Source organism: Nematolebias whitei, chromosome 5 (genome assembly GCF_014905685.2).
Source record: "Nematolebias whitei isolate Nwh7 chromosome 5, NemWhi1, whole genome shotgun sequence".
Taxonomy (NCBI): Eukaryota; Metazoa; Chordata; class Actinopteri; order Cyprinodontiformes; family Rivulidae; genus Nematolebias; species Nematolebias whitei.
The window spans coordinates 43,403,030-43,412,947 of record NC_056502.1 but is presented as its reverse complement, the minus strand read 5'-3'; the positions used below and the strand labels follow the sequence as shown (position 1 = coordinate 43,412,947).

General features: G+C 41.6%; 1 protein-coding gene across 1 annotated transcript in view; it reads left to right on the top strand.

Annotated features, from left to right (window-relative positions):
• Positions 1 to 9,918, top strand: part of LOC119409564 (dolichyl-diphosphooligosaccharide--protein glycosyltransferase subunit STT3B) — a gene marked incomplete in the record, with an annotated part of 122,531 nt that overhangs the window by 89,292 nt on the left and 23,321 nt on the right. Inside the window, 2 exon segments of the mRNA XM_037676466.1 lie at positions 2,772 to 3,059; positions 8,595 to 8,660. Coding sequence (XP_037532394.1) covers positions 2,772 to 3,059; positions 8,595 to 8,660 — 354 coding nt within the window.

Here is a 9,918-nt window from a genome sequence, read left to right as displayed (position 1 = left end):
ATATATATATATATATATATAAACGGACAGCTGAATTGTTTCTCAGAACACTCCTCCTGAAGAGATGCCATGGAGTGTATCTGTAAAGTCCAGAGTGTCACTCACTGGAGTCTTGACAAGCTGATGGGGAAAGAAAAAGCGAGCAGACAGTACGGCATTAGCAGATCATTGTGACGGGGCTTCATGTGTAGACATTTAATGCATATTGTGTGAACAGTTTCAATATCTGTCCTTGCAAGTAAAGTTGTGCTGGAGATAAATCTTCACCTGCTGTGAGCGTGAGTGGTTTATTTGAGTAAAATAAAATAAGTAGGGGAGTGGTGGCGCAGAGGTTAGAGAAGATGGGCCTGTCATCAGAAAGTTTCAGGTCCAACTCCCGGGACTGACAACATGAAAATGTGGGTGGAAAAAGGTGAAAAACACACAGACCTGCCTCCACCCTCATTTGCCCCACTCCGGGCCCTTGAGCAAGGCCCTTAACCCCCACCATCTGCTCCCAAAACCAGGTCTCTCTTGTAGATGAGTTCTCGTGACTGAATGAGATTACCTGTATAAATACAGGGTAAATAAAATAAAAACATCATTTAGAGCATTTTCCTTTAACAAAAAATGTTAAATCAACTCACACGGAAATGCCAGAGAAAACAGATGTGTTTTTAGCAGAGAGAGTGGTCTGCCTACTGTTGGGGGGGGCAGGTCGTTCCAGAGTTTGGGGCCCATGACTGAAAAAGCCTGATCTCCTCTGAGCTTCAATCTTTTTGAAACAGCCTAAAGCAGCTGATCGGATGATCTCAGGGCCCGAGAGGGAACATGCATATGGTTCCAGTAGCTCAGGGAGATAAAGGGGTGCGAGGCCATTTAGGCACTTATAGGTCAACAGAAGAATTTTACAATCTATTGTAGTACGGACAGGGAGCCAGTGAAGGGAGGACAGAACTGGTGTAATATGATCAACCCCACGGGTTCCAGTTGAGAGCCGAGCTGCAACATTCTGGATGAGCTGGAGACGTGAGATGGAGGCCTGGCTGACCCCAGCATATATTGCATTACAGTAGTCCAATCAGGTCGTGATAAAGGCATGGACTAGTTTCTCAAGGTCGGGTCTGGACAACACCAGCTTGAGCTGCTTGCCTTAATTGGAAGAAGTTTTTCTGCAGAGCAGAGTTGATTTGTTTGTCACACTTGAAGTCAGAGTCTAAAACCATCCTGAGACTTTTAACAGACTGCTTAAGATAAGGCTGAAGAGAGTCCAGGTTTACAGGACCAGAGGCAGTGGTTGAGTTGAGGCTAAACACAATGACTTCAGTCTTCTGATCGTTTAAACTTAAGAAATTTGAAGCCATCCATGATGCCTTAATGTCGTCCAGACATGTTAGGAGAAGGTGAATGGAACAAGTGCTAGCTGGTTTCAAAGGCAGATAAATCTGACAATCATCAGTATAACAATGGAATGAAAGACCATGTTTCCTCAGGATGGACCCCAGTGGGAGCAGAGTGAGAACAGAGGGGTCCAAGAATGGAACCGTCAGTATGGTTGTTTAACGTGCTCTTCAGGGAGCATTTAAGGACCAGCTGTCAGAACAATAGTTTATTGCTGCATTAGCACAATCTGAAAACAGAAAGAAACCAAATGTTGTAGAAACCACACATATAAACCATATCCTTTGATTTACTTTGAGATATATAAAGTTATTTGTCTAAATAAAGGTTGAATGAATTTACTTTCAAATATTTAGTTTGGCAGTCTTTAGTTTGATTATGGCACAAAGTAGTGTCATTGTTTTCCAAAGCTCTAGCACAAAATGGACTTTTCTGTCTCCAGAGTGAAGTCTTGTGCACTTCCAAAATCAATGGTGTGCACAAATAAGAAAACAGCTGACCTGCACCTCAACTGCTCACTTAATGGCTTATCTACATTATTTTTTGTGAACTTACAATTAATCATTGACTGAAAAAGGAATACATTTGGCCACAGCTTCACTTCACATACAGATGCAAAGTGTACAGGCCAGTATGAGTTTAACCTTCCCCCAGAAATTATATCCTGTATGTCTTTAAAAAAGTTTCAGAACGTTGTCAGGTAAAAGTTTATTTACTCACTGTTGGTCTGAGGTTTAAGCGTAGTCTGTTTACAAAGTGCTACAAAGGTTTTTCCACAGTACGAGAATGAAGGAGTGTTTTTATACACATGCCTGCATGTGATGACCCTATAAGTATGTGTGCATGTTGTGTATATATCTGCAAATATGTGGGTTTTTTCAAAGTGCTTCTACAGTTACTTACCCAAAAACTATATGTTGTAATTGTAAGATGGACTTATGATAGAATAAAACAAAAAGTAAACTAATATGGGATGTGAATAATTAAGTTTATGCTTCTTCCTACTTCTCTTTGAGCCAGTTTACTGTGTGTGGACGATTTTAATTGTTTTTATTAGATTGTTCTGGCTTGTTGTATTTGTTGTGCTATTCTAACATTGTAAAAATAAGATCTTAACTATCAATTAAACCACTAATGGTAACCTTGAAACAAGCTTGTAATCTCTCTTTTCCCCTCCTTCCTTACGTACTTTATTACAATGTTGAAAAACCGTGTTATTGTTGGTGTGTTCTTACTGGTATTTTAAAGAAATATTTTAATTCTTTTTTATTTAGTAGCAGAAATAGAAACGTTTTTTGGAAATCAATATTCTCCACTGTCAATGACGTTTAGCAGGTTTTGTGCTCTGTGCCCTGGTCCTTCCGAGGTTTTAACCCTTCCCTTCCTTCCAGGTGTACCCAGGCCTCATGGTGACCGCCGGCCTCATCCACTATGTGCTGAACCTGCTGCACATCACCGTCCACATTCGGGATGTATGTGTTTTCCTGGCCCCGGTGTTCAGCGGCCTGACATCCATCTCCACCTTCTTGCTGACGAGAGAGCTGTGGAACCAGGGGGCGGGGCTGCTGGCAGCCTGCTTCATCGCCATTGTTCCAGGCTACATTTCCCGCTCTGTGGCTGGCTCTTTTGACAACGAAGGGATTGCGATCTTCGCCCTGCAGTTCACCTATTACCTCTGGGTACACCTACACACACTGCACCACTTTCCACTCAGTCCTGCCCCTTTGTGATTTAGCTGTTAATCATTGTTCCAATGTCTGACTGTTGTTGCTCAGAAAGTAAAGAATTAGTCAAACTGCGAAATAAGTAAATTTTTAAAGGAATATTAACTCATGTTATACTTTTAGAATGATGAGAAGCTGTAAATGGCAGCGTTATTTTTTCTAAAATGAAATTGGTTGATATCTCTCTGAACTTGAACACTCTATAGCATGAAGTTCTACGCAATCTGTTTGACCCAACACACTGTATCACTGCACATTTCAGACTCACAGTATCACATTATTCCTCCTAGCCCCCACGCTGCCTTGTATGAATTATGGGCACGACTTCTGGTGCAGACCAGAACCGTCATTTGTTTATGTGTGAATATTACGAGCTAATGTTGTTTCTCTGAGCATTGTGGATTTAATTTAAACATGTAGGAACACCACCTGTCAGAGCTCCAACAGGACAATAGAATAATACCGCTGCTGCTGAGGACGAGGGATGGAGGACGAGCTGAAGTAGTGGCTGCAGTACGCCTGTCAATATAACAAACTTTGCTGGGCGATTAATTCTCATAAATTATTGTGATAAACAATAATATTGTTTGGAGACCGTTTTAAATTAATACAAGTACATCCTCTCAAAGATCAATAAACTTTAATTTCAAAAGAACACAACACAGGAACTGATAAATCAACAAAACAACCAAAAACAAAAATAAAATGGACTCTCATTCTCCATCAACAAAAAATGTACCCGTATTTTCCGACATACTTGTCGCACCATCCTATAAGTTGCATCAGTCCATATTTGTCTAATAAAGTGGAAAAATCCATAAATACGTTGCATCTATTATGTGTCACCGCTGACAACCCGGAAATGTGGGCCGGTGTTGTGCCAAAAATCGATGGGCTGCCAAATGGCATCTGCGGGAGCATGCACGGGAGGACTTTAACAAGAATTTAACAAGATTAACACTTAAAAACAATTGTTTGCTCGACATAGTAAATGTGTGTCTGTCTAACTTTTCCTTAATAAATGCACTTTGAGGGTCAAATCAGCTGCATTTCAAAACCCGATACATGGAAGTAAACACTTATATGCGACAAGTTGCTGTGCAAATTAAATAAGATAAGCACCTAAACATTTATTTGTTTGCTTGACATTATAGTGAAGGTGTGTCTCAGTTTAACGTTTGCTTAATAAATGCACTGTAAGGGTCAAATCAGCTGTGTTTCAAAACCCAATACATGGAAGTAAACACTTATATGCGACAAGTTGCTGTGCAAATTAAATAAGATAAGCACCTAAACATTTATTTGCTTGCTCGAAATTATAGCAAAGGTGTGTCTCAGTCTTTGCTTAATAAATGCACTTTAAATTAGCTGCATTTTGCCGGGGCGGTGCAGCTGTTTTAACGATTCCAGGCAACGAGCAGAATGAAGATGGGGAGACTGTGGCAGCCCGATTGAGTCATTAATAGCTGGTGAAGATTCTCAGTCATTCAGGACATGGTAAATTCAAAAAAGATCAACAAAAACAATAAGGTATAAAGTAAAATATAATAAAGTCCAGTTGTTTTTCTCTTGAACTTTTTTGAATTTGTCATTATAGCCGTGTTTACCTATTATATGATACAACAGCATGCCATATTGCTATTACTACTATGCTGCCATCAAGTGGCTGAAAGTGGTTCTGCTCAAAAAAAATTCAGTCGAAAATAAAAAAAAATGGTTTATAAATGTGGGGGAAAAAATCCATTAATATGTCGCTTCGGCCTATAACTTGCAGGGCATGTAAATTATGCAAAAAACTGCAACTTATAGGCAGAAAAATACAGTACTTTAATAAAAACTAAATGCAACAAAAAACAAAATGGAAATAAAAACTACATTCAACCAAAACAGTACAGATTATGAAGTCTGTAAACTAAACTGCCCTTCAAAAAATACTAATCATTAGTTTTATATAGAGAAGATGGGCAAAACTGCCAGTTTTATAAACAAAGTGCAAACTAACAAAAGCACATATCCTGATGCATGCTCAATAATCCAGGTAGAAAAATCCAAAAAAGTTCAATCTGGTCCTCTGGACATTCAAAAAAACAAAAATGCCAAACCACCACCTTCCAACATCAGTAGAGAGGAGAGGGATGCACTCACCACTCTTAGCAAGGACAAAAACATCATCATTCTCCCAGCAGACAAAGGAAGGTGCACAGTGATTTTGAACCAGAAAGACTATCATGAGAAAGTTATGACACTCCTTAGTGACTTAAACACTTATGAACCTCTGAAAAGAGATCCAGGAAGTGGTTACAAGAAGAAATTGATAGACTGCCTGAAAATTTTGGAGCAGGACAAGGCTATTGACCATTTTCTGTACCACAGACTGTACCCGGGGGAGGCCACACCTAGTCTGTATGGTTTACCTAAAATCCACAAACAAGGTATACCTTTAAGACCAATTGTTAGCATGATTAACTCTTGTCACTTACAATGTTTCCAAATATCTGGCGTCTGTACTCATCCCTTTAGTTGGCAGCTCAGAACACCACATACAGAACACCATGGACTTTGTGGATAAGGTGAGGGATGTCATCATGGAGACTGATGAAACAGTGGTCTCTTTTGATGTCACATCACTCTTTACGTGCATTCCTGTTGATGATGCAGTAGAGGTGGTCAGTTTAAAATTAAAATCAGACACCACTCTGAGCAGCAGGACCACGCTTTCCACAGAACAACTGTGTCAACTCTTGAAACTGTGCCTGCAGTCAACCTACTTCACATATGGGGAGCAATATTATAGGCAGAAACATGGGTGTGCTATGGGGTCTCCAGTTTCTCCTATTGTTGCCAACCTGTACATGGAGGAGGTAGAAAAGAGAGCCTTGACGTCCTTTTCAGGGACACCACCAAGTCGTTGGTTCAGGTATGTTGACGACACCTGGGTTAAAATTAAATCTCAGGAAGTCCAACATTTTACTGACCACATCAACTCTGTGGATAAATACATCAAGTTCACATGAGAAGATGTAAAAAATGGCAAGTTGGCTTTCTTGGACTGTGAGGTCTCAGTCTCTGATAGAGGACATTTGCAAACTGAGGTGTACCACAAACCCACCCACACAGACCAGTATTTGCAGTTTGACTCCCATCACCCTTTGGAGCACAAGTTAGGAGTCATCAGGACTCTGTACCACAGAGCAGACAGCGTCCCCACTAGCTCAGGAGCCAGGTAGAAGGAGAAATCCCACACAAGACAGGCTCTAGAGCAATGTGGATATCCTAACTGGGCCTTCTTGAAAACAGAGAAGAAACCCAAACAGGACTCCAGTCAGCCATCAGGTGAAAAGGAGGAACCCAGACCCAGACCAGTGGTCATTCCATATGTTGAGGGAGTATCAGAGAAACTGAGACGTTTATTTTCTAAACATAACGTCCCAGTGGCTTTTAAACCCCAAAATACATTACGGCAAAGACTGGTTCATCCCAAAGATCCAGTCCCCCGGCACAAACAGAGTAATGTTGTGTATGCTGTTCAGTGTCAGGAGGGCTGTGATCAGTCATACATCGAGGAAACTAAACAGCCACTGGCCAAAAGGATGGACCAGCACAGAAGATCAACATCATCAGGCCAGGACTCTGCAGTCTACACTCATCTCCAGGCCAGCGATCACTCTTTCAGGGATGAAGATGTTCACATCCTGGACAGAGAGGAACGATGGTTTGAGAGAGGAGTAAAGGAGGCCATCTTTGTGAAAAGAAATCGTCCATCGTTAAACAGGGGTGGAGGCCTCCGGGTTCAACTGTCCCCCTCTTACAATGCTGTGATTGCTAGTATCACTCAGCCCTCTGTGAATAGTAAACAGCCATCAGTGTGCTAATGATCCATTGTTAGGATGATGGTCCTTCTTGAGCATGTGATCAGCTGGTTTTGGTTGTCGGCAGCAAACTGGTTGATCCACTCTGAGAAGGTGCTATTTAAGAGACTGAGCTGAATACAGCACCTCAGACTGAGGAAGTCTCTCGGATGAGAGACGAAACGTTTCTATTTTTTTTGGCTTTGTTTTGTTTTTTGTTTTTTTGAATGTCGGGAGGACCAGATTGAACTTTTTTGGATAACAAAAGCACTCTGCATTTAAATAAAAGCAGATGTCTCAACACTCATAAGCAGATCTGTAGCTACTTTAGTCTGACAGATTCCAAGCAAGAAATACCAACATGTTGAGTTTTTATTTATAGTTTTGAGTTATTATTCTCCTTAATAATTTGTGTTTGTATGTAAAATTATTGCCAGTGCACAGTAAAAGACAACTGTCTTAAATAAGATTCTACAGGTCTTCAGGTCTACATGCTATTGCTAAATGCTACCGTGTTACGACAAATGCAACATACTGGCTTGCACAGGTTCAGCAGTTTGCCTCGGCCGTTTGGTTTGAATCTGAAGTGCTCCCACGCTGATGCTGCTGCTGCTGCTGCTGCTGCTGCTGCTGCTGCTGCTGCTGCTGCGTTCGACTTTGAAACCAATTCCATTTCGGGTTTTTTCCCCAATGTTAAATAGCGTTTCTTTAGCTTGCTAACTCCTCACGGGGCTCTAATGCTGCAGAGGTACAAGACGATGGGCCTTGGCTGGCTACCCGATAATTCACTCCCCCTTACGTTAAGGAAATGAGAAAGGGAGGCGTCAGTGAAGAGCACCAGACTTGAGCCTTTTGTCATCCAGTGTCTTCAGTAGAAAGAGAGAGACATGAAGAAACGATAAAGCTGATAAATGAAAATGATCAACCTTGTTTTAATTTATCATACCATTAATCTATTTATTGTTTGTCGTGACAGGCCTAGGCTGCAGATTACATCTACTAGCATATTTAGCTACATCTACTAGCATATTTAGCTACATCTACTAGCATATTTAGCTACATCTACTAGCATATCCATGCTCTGCTACCATGGTTAACCAGTGCTTACTGCTACTTCCTGTCTGACAGGAAGTTGTACCCAGACTCATTTAGACAGTAGAGCCCCAGGAAGAAGGTGGATATATGTCAAATTTATAAAATGATCAAAATAAACAGGATGATTGCTTGAAAAGATGTTCAGCTAGTCAGCACTGAGCCTTCAACTTTGTGTTGCTCTTTTGGGAGGAATGTAGCATGAGGTAAAAATGAAAGTCTCCCACCTTCACTCTGTTTGAGTTCCTCCGTCACTCTAAGCAGCAGCAGCAGCAGCAGCAGCTCCCACCTGACTCTTTAAGTCGGGGCTCATTAGTTTCGTTATGCCCTTGTTAGGAAGTGCAGAGGAAAAGATGTGCAGGATTTGGTGTTGTGCTTTGTGCAGGTCATTAAAAGAGAGAAAACACTATGAATAATTCAGACGGTGGCGTTGAGAGATGCAGTGACAACATGGTCTGAAAGAAGGAAACTGCCCCGAGCAGCTCACATGATGAAAACCTGCAGCTGTAGGTTTCTGTGTGAGGTTAATGTTCTGGTGTTTAAACCACAGGTCAAATCAGTGAAGACTGGATCTGTGTTCTGGACCATCGGATGCTGCCTGTCCTACTTCTACATGGTGAGAACAAACACATGCACACACACAGACACGTATGTGCACGTGCTTGTAATTTAAAGAAAAGTAATGGAAATATTTTACTTCTGATCGGACTGTGAATGATTTATCACTTAAAACAAAGGTGGATGATGCGTTTTCTGTCTGTGTACCTTTCTTTGACCAAACTACGTCCAGAAATTATTCACGGAGCTTCACTTTATCCACATTTTGTTATTTTACAATATTGTTCCAAGTTGTATTAAATTAATCTCTTTCCTCAAAATTCTACAATATTTGGGATTATTGAAAATTTATTAAAAACAGAAAACTAAGAAATCACATTTATGCAAGTGTTCACAGCCTGAAGCTGCACACGGAGCTCAGACACGTCCTGTTTCCACTGATCATCTTGAGATGTTTCTACAACTTTAATGGAGTCCACCTGTGGTAAATTCAGCTGATTGGAGTTGATTTGGAAACACAGCTGTCTGTAGAAGGTCCTACAGTTGACAGTAAACACCAAGCATGAAGTCACAGGAAGTGTCTGTAGACCTCAGAGACTGGACTGTGTTGAGGGACAAATCTGGGGAAGGAGACAGAAACATTTCTGCTGCTTTGAAGTTTCCACTGAGCTCATTGAGCTCCATCATTCATACATGGAAGAAGTTTGGAACCACCAGGACTCTTCTTAGAAGTGGTCGTCTGTTTAAACCGAGTGTTCAGGGGGAAAGAGCCTTCGTCAGGGAGGTGACCAAGAACCTGATGGTCAGAGCTCCAGAGTTCTTCTGTGGAGAGACGAGAACCTTCCAGAAGAACAACCATCTCTGCAGCAATCCACCAATCAGGCCTGTATGGTGAAGTCCAGACAAAAGCCACTCCTTCATAAAAGACACATGGCAGCTTGTCTGGAGTTTGACAGAAGAACCTGCAAGATTCTCAGAGAAACTAAACTCTCTGGTCTGATGAGACAAAGATTGAACTCTTTGGTGTGAAGGCCAGGCGTCATGTTTGGAGGAAACCAGGCCAACACCATCCCTACAGTGAAGCATGGTGGTGGCAGCATCATGATATGTTGATGTTTCTCAGCAGCAGGAACTCACAGACCAGTCAGGATAGAGAGAAAGATGAAAACAGCAACGTACAGAGACATCCTGGATGAAAACCTGCTCCAGAGAGCTCTGGACCTCAGACTGGGGTGACAACAACCCAAAGCACATGGCCAGGATCTCAGAGGAGGGGCTTCAGGACCACCCTGTGAAGATCCTGGAGGGGCTTCAGG